We start from the raw sequence: 18527 nt of genomic DNA on the forward strand, positions 1-18527 counted from the left end.
TAGTAGAGATGGGGTTTCACCATGTTGACCAGGATGGTCTCGATCTCTTGACCTCGTGATCCACCCGCCTCGGCCTCCCAAAGTGCTGGGATTACAGGCTTGAGCCACTGCGCCCGGCTAGTAAAATGGATTTTTAAAAATTGTAGTATGTTCGTATAGTGAAGTAACATAACGGTAATGAGAAGTAACAAAATATGACTATGTGTAGTAATATGGATAAATTTGACAAATATAACAATATTTTATAACTACATAAAATTCAAAAGGCATATATATTTTATAAATCTACATAAAATTCAAAAACAGACAAAATGAATGGTTGCCCTTGAGGGATTGTGATAGAAGAGGGCACAACAGGAACGTCTAGGGCTTGCTAATGTTCTGTGTGTTTGACCTGGGTGCTGGATACTTATTTAGTTTGTGAAAAGTTTGTAAAATTTTCTGTATCTATTAGTTTAAAAAATTGTCCTTGTGGCACACGCCTGGAGTCCCAGCTACTCGAGGCTGAGGCAGGAGGATCGCTTGAGCCCAGGCGTTCAAGGATGCAGTGACCTATGATTGTGTCAGTGCACTCAAGCCTGGGTGACAGAGTGAGAATCTGTAAAAAAAAAAAAAAAAAAAAAGTTGTCCTTGAAAATCTCTAAAGAAGATGCCACTTTGGAGACTGGGGCCAAATGAAGTAAGCAGCTTTTATTCAGAGGTCACATTTTTCAGAAAAATTTAAAACAACTGTCTGTTTATTTACTAAACACATAGTATAGCAAGATGTACCCATCTGAGAGACAAGGACCCCAACATGTGCAGACGGCCCTGCAGATTCCCTCTCCCTTCTCAGGTGCACTCTAGGGAGCATGGCTGTTGGAGAGAACAGCAGACAGACTTGCCTCTTGCTCTTGTGGGTTTTCTTTCTTTTCTTTTTTCCCCTTTTTTGCAGAGCACGTAGTGCTAAAGTTGAATAAGTGAAATATGCAGTTTTCCAGCAAATTAACAGCTTGTTGAAAACATTTTCTGCAAAAAACAGTCTCTCCCTTTGCAACCAATTATCTAAGTGCTTTTACAACTCTAAAAATACGATCTGTCTTAAATCCACTTCCTCTTGCAACTTGCCAGCCTTAACTGGCCAAGGGTCACAAAAGTGCCACTCAATACGCATAGCACTCTCTGCTGCCTGTGATTAGTTATTTATAGATCTGTCTTCCCTACCACGTTGTGAAGTCCAACGGCTGTATCATAGATATCTCTGGGACTTAGCACAATCTGTTGTTGAATGAATGAGTGAATGCAGGGATGGGTAGACAGATGAATATTTTAACAGTGATGCTAAGGGCTCAGGCCAAGTAGATGAAAATATTTTTTAAAGCAAAGTAAATATTTAAAAATAAATTTGTAACTGTGAATAAGTATGTGGATGAGATAAAACAGTATATTGTAAAAGAGCTGAAAAGTGAAGACACGTAAAAAATTACCTGGGAACGGTCACTTGAACTATGGGGCTCTCCTACCCTGCTGTGGTTCACAAACAAAACTTTGGAAGGAAGCACCAGTGTTCCCCAGCAAGGTCTGCCCAAGCTTCCCCTTGAAAGACCCAAGGGAGCCGGGCACAGTGGCTGATGCCTGTAATCCCAGCACTTTGGGAGGCCGAGGCAGGCGGATCACCTGAGGTCAGGAGTTGGAGATCAGCCTGGCTAACATGGCAAAACCCCATCTCTACTAAAAACAAAATTAGTCAGGCATGGTGGCATATGCCCGAAATCCCAGCTACCTGGGAGGCTGAGGCAGGAGAATTGCTTGGACCAAGGAGGCGAAGGTTGTGGTGAGCTGAGTTGAATCATCGTACTGCAGCCTGGGCCACAAGAGCAAAACTCCGTCTCAAAAAAGAAAAAGAAAAAGAAAAGACCCAAGGAGGATCTGGAAGAGGATTTGGGAAAAACCAAGAGCGACTTGGACTCCTACTCTGTGAGTCAGCATCTAAGAATTAGATGGAAATGAACTCTTATGTTCTATTCAGGCCGTAGGCCCCATGTTCTGATACGAAGTTTGTATTATTCCTGCTACCCACAGAGTCTCTGGAATCATAAACTCTTAAGACATTTCAGGCAGCAAGAACCGTGGAGATGGTGCAGCCCAAACCTCTCATGTATGGAAGCTAGAAGTGAGGGCAAGGAAAAGGTGGCCTAGGGCCACTCAGCTGCACAGGACCAGACGCAAGCCTTCTCTACCCACCCTAGCGCTCTCTCTAATCCACACTCCTCATATGCACTTCTTTCTTCGGAAATTGGCTCTCTGTCCACAGAGGAGGTCAAAAACAAAAACAAAAATTGGAAAAAAAAAAAAAAAAGGAATTTGGCTCTGTTACTTTGGAAAGAGATTGTCAGGTTGTATCCTGGTTGTAAGGGTCTCTGCCCCAAAAACCATGAGTCCTGGAGGGCAGGACTGTGTTTTGTTCACATTTTATTTCCAAGGTGCAGAATGATGCCTGTCATACATTAGGCTGCTGGTACATATCTGTTGAATAAATGAATGGATGGAGTATAAAAATATAGTAGAGAGTCAAAGTGCAGTTCTTATGCATGAAGACTTTTATGTGTGACTCCTAAAATTCCATTAACTCCTACTAGATTTGCCCCTCAAGGTGATGCCTTAGTTCTCCAGTAGGAAAAGAAGACAACGTCAGGAACGTCAGAAGTTTAAAGGCTATTAAATACTCGGTCAGGTTGGGTCACAGCTGCAATTGCTTTACGTCGGGCCAGCTGTGGAGTGGGTGGGAGCAGACTTTATGGCAACAACAGAAAGAGAAACATGTGCTCTGCTAGGGAAAATCACACCACAGCTTCTGATATCACCATCCACATGCAGCTCCAGTGACTTCCAACTCATTCTGTTCACACCCACTCTGGGAAGAGGCCTTTCTGGGTGCAACATGAGACCAGCCTCCTCTGCACATGTGGACCCAGGGCTCCACGGCTGAGTTCTGGAAGGGAGTCTCTCACCAGCACTCATTACAGAGCAAAGCACCACATTGCCAAACTCCTTTGGGATGACTTGGTGATTTCTCACAGTGAAGAATTCGGCACAGCAAGAAAACATGCATAAATCCAAGTTGAAGATTTCACACTCTGAGAGATGTGTACACCAGACTTGATTCCACAAACACATGAAATTAAACATACCCTTTCCATTTGGCTCCTTCCGCAGCCTGGCCAAATACCACAGCCATTGCAGCTGTTACATATGTTCCAACCCAAATCTGCCCAGAATGTCCCCACAGATGGTCTGCCAGCACTCTAGGGGAGGTAAAAGCCAACACCCACACTTAGTCATGTGTTGCCTGACTCATGAAATCCAACCCAAACCACTCGGGCAGTGAGGGGACAGAAACACAAGTTGTCTGGAGAGAGCTGTGACTGGACTCTGGCAGGGTGTGGAGCAGGTGAAAAGAGAGCAGAGCTGATGAAAGCCTCTCCTGCTGCCCTGGCACACCCCACATGCACCAGGGGCCAGTGCTGGGCTCAAAGTCAGGAAATGTGCAAGTTTAAGGAGCTTGAAGTCCAGTCCAGCCCAGCCCTTCCCACTGGCCAGGACAGCAGCAAGTAAGATGAGTACTCGGAAGAAAAAACCCAAACTGTTTTTCCTACTCTACTCTCACACACCACTCAACACAACACTTCTGACACCAGATGTGAGGATTTTTTTTCCCCCACACACCACACAGTTCTCTACTGGACACCAGCTGGCTGTCTTCTAATTCAGCACAATTCTGACACTATCTTCCTGGACACAGTATCAGGTCCCCCAGGTGAAGGGCTCAGCCCACAAGACTGCCCCCACCACAGATGCCAATCACAAGTACTAGGTTGTCACCTATACTTCCAACCGATCGGCTGTAAATTGAAGTTCCCATGATCCCCCTTCCTTCTTTCATCAATTTGCTAGAATGGCTCACAGAACTCAGAGAAACACTTTACACTTACCCACGTATTAATAAGAGATAAAGGCTGCAGATGAACAGCCAGATGAAGAGAAACAGGGCAAGGTATGTGAGGAGGATGCTGGACTTCCCTGTCCTCTCTGGTGCCACTCTCCAGGAACCTGTCCACAGCTTTCCCAAAGCCCTCCAAACCCAGGTCTTCTTGGTTTGCACGGAGGTGTTGTTACATAGGCATGACTGGTTACATCTCTGGCTACTGAATCAACTCAAACTTCAGTCCCTTTCCACCTCCCCAGAGGTCATGGGGTGGGGCTGAATGTTCCAACCCTCTAATCACATGGCTGGTTTCCCAGCAACCAGTCCCCATCCTGAGGCTATCCAGGAGCCCCCCTACCCCGAAGAGTCACTTCATTAGAAGAAAAGATGCTCCTATTACCTAGGAAATGACAATGGTCTCGAAAACTGTGTCAGGAACCAGCGTTAAAAGACCAAATATTATAACAAAAGATAATCCTAGTGTCCTTATCTACAAAGGTTTTTATCTACATACATATATATATATATATATATATATATATATATATATGCCCCTAGTTTCCAATACAAAGCCCCTAAAAATGTTTATATATATATATATATAAATATAATCTTCCTATGCCACAGTATCACAGGTTCTAATAAACATGGAACACCAATATACCCCTAACATGGCTTCAACCAACTGAACTTGCTTCAAATACCTTGCAGTTTCACATTTTTATATTTAACATATATTTTAAAAACTTCACCTGAAGGGAGAGGTGGAAGGAGGGAATTATCAGGGGTCACTTTTTGGAGTAATGGACATGTTCAGTATCTTTATGGTGGTGATGGTTTCACAGGTATATACCTGTGTCAACACTTACACAGTTAAATCAGTATAGTTTGCTATACGTTAATTGTATGTCAATAAAGCTTTATAATTGTTTTCCATTGGATATGAATAATTATTGTTGAGAGTATTCTAACAATCATTCCCCTCCCCCCTCCTTTTTTTTTTTTTAAGAGACAGAGTCTTGCTCTGCAGCCCAGGCCGGAGCAGTGATACAATCATAGCTCACTGCAGCCTTGAACTCCTGGGCTCAAGCGATCCTCCCGCCTCAGCCTCCCAAGTAGCATGCCTAGCTAATTTTTTTGTAGAATCTAGGTCTCACTATGTTGCTCAAGTTGGTTTTAAACTCCTGGCCTCAAGTGATCCTCCTAGCTTGGCCTCCCAAAGCACTGGATTTATAGGCGTGAGCCACCAAGGCTGGTCGTAATCACTCATTTTTAAAAGCGTTGAGTTTCAAAGTTCGTTCATAAGTCATCAGCTTCATTTTACAACATGTTTACCTATAGGAACCAGTTTAACTAGCAGAGTCAAGCGACAGTGCTAGGTTCCCACAGTTCCTCTGGGAATTCATTCCAGGTTCCAAAAGCAGCTCCAGTCCAGAACAATTGTTCCCTGTACTCATCCCCGCACCTGACTCCTCATCAGCAGGGAGAGGTCTCCACTCCTCTCCTGGCCTCTGCCTACCACACAGGGAATGCTTTCCTTTCTCACTCCCTGACCCTGGGTCCCTGGATTTCCACTAAGAAAATGAATGTAGATATATAAGAAATCCTGCTCAGGACTAAGCACTTACAAGATCCCATGCAGGGAACTGATAATAAAGTCTCCTGCTCCCTGATTTTAAGCGCTCCCAGCAGATGCAGAGACATGCAGAACTCGCCGGTCACACAGACGCTGTCTGAGCAGGGTGCCTTCCCCACTGCTGCAAGGCAGCCCAGCAAGGTCTATGGAACTGTGCACCATGATGCCGTCCAATATCACGGCCGCCAGGAGCAAGGGGCCTGGGCCTTCACCAGCCAAAGCTCTTGGGGTGCCCAGAGCTCTGAACTCAGGAGGCGGCTGACATTGAAACGCTGAGAAGTGGCCCCTCCTCAGAAGCCCTAAAGAGGGACTTTGCCCCACTCCACAGAGCCCAGATGAGCTGCTCTTCAGCCGTTTCTTCCCAAAGGCCCTGATTTAGCATGAGGCAAGCGGTGGCCTCCCTGTCTGTGAAAGTGGGTCCAGCAGTGGTGCCCCTTCTGCCCCGTGGGGTCTCCCAGCCCTGGCATCCTCAGAGGGAAGAGGAGGGTAGCAAGGCAGGGGTTCTGGCTCTTGCTTTGCTTCTCTTAGTTCAGTGTCCAGAGTTTGAGACCCAAGCGGCTCACAGCTCACCCCAGGAAGGAGGGTGACATTCACAGGCCTGGTTCCTCCTCATGCAGGCTCACATCCCAAACCCTCTCTCGGTGTCACACTTCAGCAGACCTACTGTGCCCACATAACCAGCTTAGGTGTTCTCCTTCTTGCTGAAGTGTAAACCAGATCACTCACCATGGAATCTGCAAGTCACTATAGTGTAAATTTCATTAGGAAACCCTGTCTCACTGCAGTCTGGGTTCTGAAGTGCCTATGGGATCTGGTGAGGCTCTAAAGGTCAGAGAACAGAAAAGAGGATGTTAGTATGTGGGCACTGGGGTAGGAGAGATGGAAGTCTTCAGTTTCTCACAACAGGAAGTTCCGGAAATATCAGAATCTGCGAGAGCAAGAGGACCCTTGGCTACAACAGGAGATGGGGGTGTTGGGAACAGCGAAGGAAGGGAAGGAAAACAAGCCAAAAATCCTCACTGCTGCCCACCTGGCTGCCTTTAGGATGCTGAGGCTCCAGGGGACTAAGCGCAGGGCTGGCCACACCCCAAGCCCCAGGGTTCTCCCTAGTTGCAGTACTTTGTAACTCAAGACAGGGCCACATCGGCAGGTGGACAAGACCAACGCTGGGGAAGGCCGGGCTCTAAATACTCATTTGTAACCAGTCACTGCTGGGAAGGCAAGATGACTTTTCTTACAGATGTGTGATGCCACAGTGATTTGTTAGGGTCCTAGTTTAACCCAAAAAAACCTATTTTACCCAAGTTTAGGACCAATAATGTTACTTAAGCCACAATCAGTCTGTGTATGACTCAGTTTTAACGGAAGATTTACTCTGAATAGCAATTTAGAAACAACCTGTCCCCTTGAGCGGGTAGGTAGACACTGGATGCCATGACCATCTTGGGGCCCACAAGGGAGGGGACAGCAGAGGGCACACACTTCCCGGCACAAGGCCTCTGCCTGCCATTTGCCTGAGAGAAGGTAGATCCAAGTCAAGTACTTCTGGAATGTTATGAATTGAGGGAAAAGAGGGTAGGAAAGAGAAGGATTTGGGAGGTGAGTCTGTGGATGCATAGCTTGGAGTGTGAAAGTGATGCCTAAACCACATCTATAAGAACTTGTACTTAATATATTAGGGCCAGCTTCACATAATATGTTACAACAGCATAGAATTTAACAGCCCCATTCACAAACCCTCTGAAAAGACTTGAGTACAATCACGTCCTAAGTAGGCAGGCAAAACATTGATTCTTTGGCCAGGCGTGATGGCTCATGCCTGTAAAGCCAAGACTTTGGGAAGCTGATGTGGGAGGACTGCTTCCAGGAGTTTGAGAGCAGACCAACCAGGGCAACATAGTGAGACCCTATCTGTGACTCTATATTTTTAAATTGAAACAAAAAAATGATTGTTGATTCTCCTCTCCCATGTTAGTCTGCAGCTCTACGCTGAGCTCCATGAGCCTGAGGGACTCCCGTCCTGCCACTTGGAGGTGAGCTCAGTGTGCAAGCTTTTCACATCTTGCAGCATGGGCCTGGGGCTCTCGGTGCTCTGCTCCCTCACACAGGGAATATGGTGGCAGGGTTAGCCTGGGCACTGGGTTGGTGGAGAATACCACTGTGGCCCACAAGAGATGTCAGAACCTAAGCACTTCCTAGGCCACCAGCCTGAGTCTGAGCTACTCCCTGGCTCACTGAGATCTGCAGATGAGAGTCAAGATGGCAGAGGTGAGAGGGAGACGCATCATGCAGGATGGGCTTCTCCACCCTGACCCTGAGTGAAGCAGAAGAAGACACCAAACTCGAGGGGATGGGGGAGCAGAGCCAAGCAGAGCAGCACAGCGAACCGCCCACCTGAGCCCACGGCGGCTGCAGGACCTCAGTGGGAGGGGGTGGAGTGCAGGTGGCAGTGGGGGAAGAGGCTGGTGACTTACGTTGTACGCATTAATAATCAGTTGAATAATATTTTTGGAGTCTCCGTCTAAAATCTCCACCGTTGTGCCAGGTATCAGGGCTGTAAAATTCTTGGGAGAAAAAGTAAAGAAAAGAAATAAGTTCATTTTGCCCTGCCAACTGTCAAAGTGAGCTTTGCTACACTGGGCTAGACCAGTAAAGGCTCCTGGTACCATATCCTGTCACCCTCTCCCACCATGAATTGAAGAAGATGCCACAGGGAACGGCAAGAAGAAATGGCATGGGTGAACAGTTGCTGCAGTAGGCCATGGAATATCCAGCCCCATAGATCCACAGGAAAGGGGCTCACAAGATCTTTCCCTACAGGATAATGTCTTGAGATGCCTCCCCTCCCACGGTAATGGACAGCTCTCTAAAAGCCCACCCTTTAAGGTTGACAGTTCCTGAGAGTTTCTTGCCATCTCTCCCCTGGAATCTGAGGCATTTCCAGGTTCAGCTTTCAGGATCTGCTCAATCTGTTCAGAAGGAGTGAAAAGGGTAACTTTTCCAAGGGTCTCAAGTATAGGTCCTTTCTTTAATAGGAAGCTGAGATACAGCTGGTGGCCTCCCAAGGACCTCTGAGGTCCTGTGGCAAAGGGGCAGCCTTGAAGTGCCCACCTTTCTTCTTTCATCTGTACTAACTCCCAAGTCTGCCACTTCTAACAGTGACAGACACATCCACTGCCTTCTGCCTGTCTCGGGACTGGGTGGGCACCCTCCCCAAGCAAGATGTATTTAGCTCTGAGGAAGGATGCTTAAGCCAAGGTGGACTTCTTCCGCCTTAAAACGTTATTTGTAAGTGAATAGGCTTTTTTTTTTTTTTTCTGTGCAAAGGAGTCTTGCTCTGTCCCCCAGGCTGGAGTATAGTGGCACAATCTCAGCTCACTGCAACCTCTGCCTCCTGGGTTCAAGAGATTCACCTGCCTCAGCCTCCCTGGTAGGTGAGATTGCAGGCATGCACCACCATGCCCTGAATAGGCTTTATCCTGCTGTCTTCCACTAAACAAAAAAGAAAAACAATCCTTTTCCCTTGCTTCATCTTCTAAAATTGATTTGGACTAAAGGAGGATAAAGAACTCAAGAAAATGTAAGTGGCATTTTATCAGTGACAACCTCAGGCAGGAGTAATAGAAAAATACAATCAGACAAAGGTTCTTTTGTGGACATTTAAGAACAAGAAGGAGAGGGAACTGCCGGGCGTGGTGGCTCAAGCCTGTAATCCCAGCACTTTGGGAGGCCGAGGCGGGTGGATCACGAGATCAAGACCATCCTGGTCAACATGGTGAAACCCCGTCTCTACTAAAAATACAAAAAACATTAGCTGGGCATGGTGGTGCGTGCCTGTAATCCCAGCTACTCAGGAGGCTGAGGCAGGAGAATTGCCTGAACCCAGGAGGCGGAGGTTGCGGTGAGCCGAGATCGCGCCATTGCACTCCAGCCTGGGTAACATGAGTGAAACTCCGTCTCAAAAAAAAAAAAAAAAAAGAAGGAGAGGGAACCATGGCCAGCTGTTCTGTGGGTGGAGGGTAGAAAGGGATTCCAGATTAAGTTCTCATTGCCTCACCATGTAAAAAAGGCAAGCTTACATTTAGCTTTCATGAGCACACTGGGGAGATTTGTAATTCAAACGTGGCCCATCTGTGACTGTGAGAAGGAGCAGGTTCATGAGGGGGGTTTCTGAAGATAATCTGAGGTGACCCAGGAACAGTTTCTTTAGACGTAACAGATCCATACATAGACTGCTCTTTCACTCAGCACATTTATTGGTTTCTGTGGGAATTCTTGCATCAGACTGGCCCACTGGTCTCCTATAGTCTGCAGGCTCAGGCATAAAGCTCTGGAATACTGGGATTAGCGATGTAGCCTGATGAGATGCCTTACTTTTCTTTGTGTATATCTTCATTTTATATTTCCCTTCTCTATTAGAGTGTGCCTCTCTCTGTTTCCATTTCATCACCCAAAAATGGGAATTCATGCTATTTTCAAGGTTTTTCTCAGAATCACATTAGATTCTATATGTTCAAATTTCCTGTAACGTATACACTGCTATGCGAATGCTTAATTGTTTCCTCCTGTTATTTTCCATTAGACCAAGACTGGGCTATATTCCACCCCTCCTTTGAATTTCCCCCATACAGGCAGGGTTGTAAACACTCCTCACCACCCCCTTCACCCTACCCCACATTCTAAACTCCCAGTCACCTTAGGGTCAGCCTGGCCCCCAGAATTAAACCACTAGCCTCCCTCCCTCCCAGCATACCTTGTACAGCATATAATGGTTTTTTGTCACTGCAAAGATGAGGTTGATGTTGTTCTCTGCCAATTTCTCTCCAAGCAAGGCAAGGGATGGATAGTCCTAGGGCAAAGGCAAAAGTCAAGGTTGTGACATTCCTAACAAGGAATGTAAAAGAAGCGAGCTTACTTGAGCACACCGTGCCTGGCTGCAATGCACACTCAGCAGCCAGCATTTGCCATGGAAGCACCTTTTCCTTAGGTGGGCCCTTAGAGTCCCTTAATAACTAAGCCTCCTTGGCAGCTCCTGAACTGAGGAGCTGAGTAGAGGAGACCCTCAAGGAAAGGACCCTCTGGCATCCACCAAACCAGATTCACTCCTCCCACCTCAGAGTGGAGAGGTGATGAGTGGAGGTTTTCCATATCTGGTGTGTGTCTCCATCCTTTCAGCAGGGAGGGGAATGAGTGGGGACACCATAGAGAATAGCCACCACATCCTGCCCTCTGCCATCAGCGCTTCTTACCTCTTTCCTCTGTCCTTTAAAACTTTTCCTCTCTGCCTCCTTGCCCTATTTTCCATCTCCTATGCCTAAACGTTAGGCCTGCCAACATGCCCCGCAGGTCCTGCTTGTGGCTCAGACAGGCAGAGGAGGTAGCCAAGCTCTGGACTAAAAGTTGTCCCATGGGGCAGGGGTGCAAAGAAAGGAGGAAGAGAGGGAGGTGAGAGGCAGTTTAACAGCGTCCTAAGGGATTTCTAGGACTGATGGGTATGGGAGTCCGCATCTGGTGAGGTCCTACAGTTACAATCCTTTTTTCAGATTCCATTATTCCTAGACAAGATGGAAGGCTTGGGCACTGACCACCTCTTGAAACTGGAGAAAACGGGCTTTTCTAGGAAAGAAAATTGGGAAGAATTCCTCTTTGGCCACCAGAATGGATTTGAGAAAGAAAAGGGTGCAGATTTTGGAGGAAAAATTGCATAGTAAGTATGCGAGATCTTGATCACTGTTCGGTCTGGGTGATAGGCATGTGGGGTTCATTTTGCTGGTCTATTATTAAGAATGTTTGAAATTTTGAAAAAATTCTTTTAAAATGCATAGTTGTGGTTATAGACCATTGGGAGTAGAGGGTCCTTGGGACCTCCCATTCCGTGCAGAACACCTCTGTCCACTCCTGACGCTGACAGGCAGCTCACACCTCTGGGAGCCCATTTCTAGACATCAGGAAGTCATGCCCTATAACTGCTATCCCAGTTGTAACCTCTGCAGGAGCACAGCATCCACCCTCCTTTAAGATCCCCTCCCCACTATGAGATCTATCCTGTTTCCCCTGGGCCACCTGTATCCCAATCCAACACTCCCCATTTAGATGCACATTGGCAGAAAGATGAACCAGCTACAGAAATCCCTGAGAAATGTTGTCAGTCAATGAGGGGCTCCAAAAACCCAGGTGGAGAAGATGGAATATTGAAACACAACACCAAGAATGGATCAGAAAGCCAGTGAATACTGAGGGCCAGAGGAAGGTTTCAAGGCTGGGTGAGTACTCAGACCAAGGGCAGGGTCACAGGAGAGGCATCGGGGAGTGGGGGGTCTGGTCCCCCGCACTCACCATCTGGTTGGATGCAGTGTACTCGTTGGCCTCATTCAGGTGGCACTGGCCGTCGTGTGGCTGCACCAGGCCTCCCAGTTTTCCATCCAATGCGATGTGGGGCACATCATCCGTTGTGAACACCAGCAAATGCAGTGCATCTTTTCGCCAGCCAATCTTCTCCTGAAGGACAGAAGGTGGATGGGTACACCGGTCTTCCTGCCCAGTCCTGCCCTGGTCATGCAGGGCACTGGCCCATCTCCAGGAGTCATGGCCTAAATCAGAGGCATTCCCCTTGCCATGTGTACCTGGGGCATACTCACAAAACCACTGGGGAGGGATTCCACAGAGGCTCTGAAGAGACACAGCCTGGACTGGAGAAGCCCAAACACACATAGATACATGTCCAAGCCTTTGCCCACTTTGGCCCATGTACCTGGAACCCCCCCCCCCAACTCCAGCCCAGCATACTCTGATCTTCTCCTTTCAATGACCCCTGAGGACAGCTCCTCCTGGACGCGTCCCCCTTTAGCCTCAGCTATTCTTCCTTCCCCAGAACAACCTTTAACCTTCCCGCCACCTGCTCCCCCATCAACATCCCCTGGTTGGCTGGGCTAGACTAAGATGATGGTTAAGTGACCACTTCAGTCCCCCAATTAGACCTGAGTCAATCAGAACAGAGCACTCAAATGACCAATAGGTGGGGTTGTCTTCTTAGGGTTTGGTAAAACCTGCCATCTATTCTGGTAGATGTAAACCACTCCAATCATTACTTGAGCCACGGTGGTGTTTAAAGTCAATAAGATCCCTTTTCTCCCTTTACTGCTCCACGATCTGGAATTTATCCAGTCTTCAGGCTAAACTCTGCATTTTTCGTACTCAGCCACTGCGGCGCCAACTCTACACAAAAACACTCCCAGTCATCATTTTTAGGAGCAGCTGGATCCTGATACAGAGCAACAAACACTGGGATATGGCTGCCTTCTTAGTAACGGCGAGAGGGCATCTCAAAATGTGTCGGTGGCAGCGTGAAGATATGAAGGATTTAACCGCTGCGGAGAGTCTTCTATACCTGCACACTTGCTACTGAAATAGGAGACTGGATTCATAGACCTTACAGGTTAAAAGCTATTGCTCTTATAAAAGATGAAGAATAGAGGGTATCATCCTCCCTTACTTATCATCATAATGGTGGATAAAACAGCCAAAAGAACTATGATATTTTCTCACTGGCTCTAGGGGCAGCATGGAAATAAAAAATAAATAAATCACAAAAGAATCAGCCAACATGAGGAGGAAAAGAAGTCTGAAAAGAAGACAGAGGACTGACAGCCAGCAGACCTATTGTTAGCAAAGGGATTAACCTTTTGGGGAATCAGTTTCCCAGACACTCAATATTCACCCAACATTCAATCATTTATCTCTTACTGCATGCCAGGCCCCATAGAAGGCACTGGGTCCAGAGAAAAGCTAATTGCAGACCCCAAAGAGCTTACAGTCAAATGGAAACAGCAACTTCAATACACCATGACAGGAGTGTTAATGAAGGAAAGTCCAATGCTAATGGAAGCTAGGGAGAGGAGGAAAAGGGAGAGGCTGCCCAGCACAGGCAAAACTTAAACTGAGCTGGAAAATTGAGGAGGACACTTCAAGGAAGCTGGAAAAGGGTGCAATGGCTCACACCTGGAATCCCAATACTTTGAACCATCCATTCAAGTGAGAGGATGGCTTGAGGCCAGGAGTTCAAGGCCAGCCGAGGCAACATAGGGAGACCACATCTTTAAAAAAAAAAAAAAAATTAGCCAGCCATGGAGATGTGCACCTGTAGTCCTAACTATTCAGGAGGCTGAGGCAGGAGGATCACTTGGGCCCAGCAGTTTGGGACTGCAGTGAGCTATGATCATGCCACTATATTCCAGCCTGGGCAACAGAGCAAGATCCTGTCTGTAAAAAAAAAAAATGAATAAATAAAAATAAATAATTTTTAAAAAATTTAAAGAAAGCTGAAAGAAGAAATAAGGAAGGAGAAGGCAGAAGGAGTGGGCATTCTAGGTGCTAACAGAATCTCAGAAGGGAAAGAAGCACAATGAGGAGGCCGGGAACATTTTAGGAACCTGGAGTGACAGCCTAGAAGGTCGCTTACTGCAATAAATGCTTAGCCATAACAGAACTACTATGGAGCTGGGATAATGGCTCCTCTTGCTGGCAGGATTGGAAGGGGCACAAAGAGGCTTCCAGAGTACTGGTGATGTTCTGTTTCTTGACTGGGTATTTTCACCTGTGAATATTTACCAAGATGTATACTGTATATATAAACTATATATAACTACATATGAAAAAATATATATAACTATATAGTTTTCTGTATGTATATTTTGATAAAGAGTTAAAACCTATTAAATAAATAAGGCAATGCATTATAAGCCATGGAGTGTGGAAAAGAGGGGGCCAGATGCCTGGGAAATAAAGCACAATTGAGAGAAAGTGTAAACTAGTAGAGTTTTTTGCAGGAAACGTGAATCTGTTATCCACAAGGGCACAGCCATGTGCTAAACACCACAGCAAGGAAGCAGAAAACCAACTTTTAATTTGACAAAATGTATTAAGAACCTTAAGGAAAATCAGAGACCTTAATAAATGGACAGATATCATTTCAGGACTGGAAAAGCCAATGGTGTTGAGATGCCATCTCTCTGCAAATTGATTTATAGATTTAACACAATCACATCAAAAGCCTAGAAGGCCTTTTTGAGAAAATGGCAAGCTGATTCTAAAATTTATATGACATTGTAAGCAATGGAAATTAGCCAAGCAATTTTGAAAAGAAGAACAAAGTTGGAGGACTTATCTTAGGTCAAGACTTATTACAAAACTACAGTAATCAAGGCTGTGGTGATGACAAAATCCTTGCAATGACAGAAGGCATAGATCAGTGGAACAGGATAGATACAACAGAAATAGATTCACACATATCTAATCAATTCAGCAGAGAATACTGGAACAACTGGATATCCATATGCCAAAAAAAAAAAAAAAAAAAATGAAGTTCAACACATACTTCTCACCACACACAAAAATTAACTCTAAGTGGATCACTGATCTAAAGGTAGACCTAAAGCTATAAAACCTCTTAAGGAAACCTGTCAGAAAATCTTTGTGACTGTGGCATAGGCAAGGATTTCTTGGATAAGGTGATTCATAGGATAAAAAATGGATGAACTGGGCTTCATTAAAACAAAAAGTTATTTGTTCAAAATCGTCTTTGAAAAATACTGTTAAGAAAAGGAAATGACAAGACACAGACTAAGAGAAAATATTTGAAAAAAAATCTAATAAAGGATTTGTTTATGGAATATATAAAGAACTCTCATTAGTCACTAAGAAAAAAACCAAACAACTGAATTTAAAAAGTGGTCAAAAGATTTGCAGAGGCAATTTACCAAAGAAGAGATATGGGTAGAAACAAGCACATGAAGAGGTCCTCAACATCATTTATCATTAAGGAAATGCAAATCTGAACCACAGCAAGATAGCCATTAGATCATTATTTGAATGGCAAACCAACAAACAAACTCTGGCAATAACAAGTGCTGATAAAGCTGTGGAATGATTACAACTCTCATAATTACCTATGAAACTACAAATCCTTTCACCAACTTTGGAAAAGTTTGACAGATTCTTATAAAGTTAAATATCCACTTACTATTAATCCAGCAATTCCACTCTTTGGTATTTACCCAAGAGAAATGAAACTTTATGCTCAAATAAAAATCTCTATGCAAATATTTATAAAAATGATATACACAATCATGAAAAACTAAAAACAACCCAAATGTCCATCAGTAGTGAATAGACACATTATAGCACATCCATACAATTAAACACTATGCTGTAATAAAAAGGAACAAGCAACAAACTACTGATAACACACCACAACATGGATGAATCTCAAAAACATTACATTAAGGGCAAAAGGCCTGACTCAAAAGGCTAATTCCATTCATATAGTATCCAGAAAAAGACAAAAATATAGGGACAGAACACAGGTCAGTAGTTGCCAAAGTGGCTTAGGGTCATGGGAGGAGATGAATGACAAAGGCATGCTGGGAAACTTTCCAGGGTGATGGAAATAATCTCTATCTCGATTGTGAGGGTGGCTATACGATTTTACGCCTAAAAAGGGTAAATGTGACTTTGTGTGAATTATCCTTCACTCAGTGATTCTACTTCAGGGGAATCTATCCACAGGAAGTATTCTGAAATACATGCAACAGTATTTTTATTAATAGTGAGAAAAAGGAAAAGGCAAGAATATCCTACTGTGCAGGAAAAGGTGAGTAAACTCAGATATCTCCTCTCCAGCCGTCAGAATACAGAGAAAGTATAAAGTTATGTGTAAATATCTACAACATAAGCCGAAAACAAAGAATTTAGCACTGTACTTGTAGTGTGATTACAAACTACTTAAGAAACAAGCATAACCCTTGTTACAGGGTAAGAGAACAAAATATCCCATAGTGTCGTTGTGGTTGGGACTGGGGTTAAGGTTATAAACAATCTTTTTCTTTTTCCATTATTTTCCAAACTGTCTTTAATAGGCAGGCAAGGGCTGGGCACAGTGGCTCACCCCTGTAATCCCAGCACTTTGGGAGGCTGAGGTGGGCAGATCATTAGGTCGGGAGTCTGAGACTAGCCTGGTCAACATAGTAAAACCCTGTCTCTACTAAAAATAAAAAAAGGCAGCGCGCAGTGGCTCACGCCTGTAATGCCAGCATTTTGGAAGGCCAACGCAGGTGGATCACGAGGTCAGAAGTTTGAGACCAGCCTGGCCAATATGGTGAAACCCCGTCTCTGCTAAAAATACAAAAATTAGCTGGGCATGGTGGTGTACGCCTATAGTCCCTGCTGCTCGGAAGGCTGAGGTAGGAGAATTGCTTGAACCCAGGAAGCAGAAGCTGCAGTGAGTCGTGATCACACCACTGCACTCCAGCCTGGACGATAGAGCAAGACTCCGACAAATAAATAAATCAATAAATCACTAGCTGGGCATGGTGGTCGTGCCTGTAATTCCAGCTATTTGGGAGGCGTAGGCAAGAGAATTGCTTGAACCCAGGAGGCAGAGGTTGCAGTGAGCAAAGATCATGCCACTGCGTTCTAGCCCAGGTGACAGCATGAGACTCCATCTCAAAAAAAAAAAAAAAAAAAAAAAAAAAAAAGGCAGGCATAACTTCTGCAAAACTAAGCTGTGAATGTGGCAGTTCTTCCATGCCAGCTTCTTGAGGGTCTTCTGGGGACACAAAGTGGGTTGGCAGTGAGAAGACAGGACAATGTGGAACTTGGGTGCCTTCTGTTGAGCATGCGAATTTTCTTGTTGCCCCTAATTACTTGTGCAGCTTCAGCGAAACTATTCAACATCTCAAAAGCTTTTTTCTTATCATGAAAACAGGAACAATAATACAAAACATGCATTATACACTTCCATTATTCCACTTAATCTTCACTACAACCCTTGTGATATAGGTAATATGTTGCTATCTCATAGGTAAGGAAACTGGTGTTAGGAGAGGTGGAGTGGCCACCCCATCAACTAGCAAGGGCCAGAGAAGCCAGATTCAGATAAACAAACTCTCGCCTACAATCATATACAGAGAGGAACTGTGCATGTAATAAATGGGATAATTCATAAACGTGCCTGGTTCATGATAGGCTCTCAGCTTGTGGCAGCTAGATCCAAAATAAATGTTTGTTGAATGGAAGGTTGCATCTGAAATGGAAATAGCTCCACAAGTGAAGGATGGCTCAGCCTAAGAATAACAATTCTGTTTTCTGTGAAGTGGGCTCTTGTTATGTACATGGTTTTAACCAACTTGGTTTGTTAACCCAGAGGTTGGGCTGTGCGAATGAGTCGGGACATGCTTGCTCATCACCCAGGCTTGCAGGCTTGGAGCCTTTACAAGTGGTGACTCCACAGAGTATTTACATTAAAAATAATTTCCCTTATTGTTGGGGTGGCTGGCAGAGCTAGCTGTTTTGAAGGCTTGAGTTCCATATTCCACGTCTGGGGAAGGAAGCAATAGTGGGAAAGTGGATTGAACACACACACACACAAAAAAAAAAAAAAAGAAAGAAAGAAAGAAAAGAAAACAATGAACTACAAATGGAATATAGCATGAGGGCCAGAGTATACTAGCATTGGAACAGATTCTGAGGTCAAATCTTCACTCTGTTCTAACTGTGGGTCCCTGGGTCAGTCACTTCACCTCTCTTAGCTTCAGTTCTTCTTCTGTAAAACAGAAGTAAGCCTGCTTTGAAGAGGTGTTGCTATGTTTAGACAGAATGTATTAAAAAGTATTATAGTTAACACATAAAAGGGACTATAAAGGGAACTTGTAACTATTAATTCTAGGGCCAGAAACAATTTTTACATTTCTTCTTTCCTCCTTTTACTAATTGGTATGTGAAGTGACATAACTGTTACAGGAAATATGAATTATTACATACTAAACAATTTAAAAGCCTTGTATTAATTCAAAACTACAATATGATCCTACTACATGCCTTTAAAGTGGCTAAAATTTAAAAGACTGACCACATCAAATGTTGATAAAGATA

The 18527-nt window shown here is 44.8% G+C and overlaps 1 protein-coding gene across 1 annotated transcript in view; it reads right to left on the reverse strand.

Moving 5' to 3' along the window:
* ITGB5 (integrin subunit beta 5) overlaps positions 1-18527 on the reverse strand; it is a 125992-nt gene that overhangs the window by 47156 nt on the left and 60309 nt on the right. The window contains exons 6-8 of the mRNA XM_017516448.2: positions 11937-12098; positions 10354-10449; positions 8075-8164 (exon numbers count right to left, since the gene is read on the reverse strand). Coding sequence (XP_017371937.1) covers positions 8075-8164; positions 10354-10449; positions 11937-12098 — 348 coding nt within the window. The remainder of the gene's footprint in view (positions 1-8074; positions 8165-10353; positions 10450-11936; positions 12099-18527) is intronic.

The sequence above is a fragment of the Cebus imitator genome, unplaced genomic scaffold (assembly GCF_001604975.1).
Source record: "Cebus imitator isolate Cc_AM_T3 unplaced genomic scaffold, Cebus_imitator-1.0 Scaffold588, whole genome shotgun sequence".
Lineage (NCBI taxonomy): Eukaryota > Metazoa > Chordata > Mammalia > Primates > Cebidae > Cebus > Cebus imitator.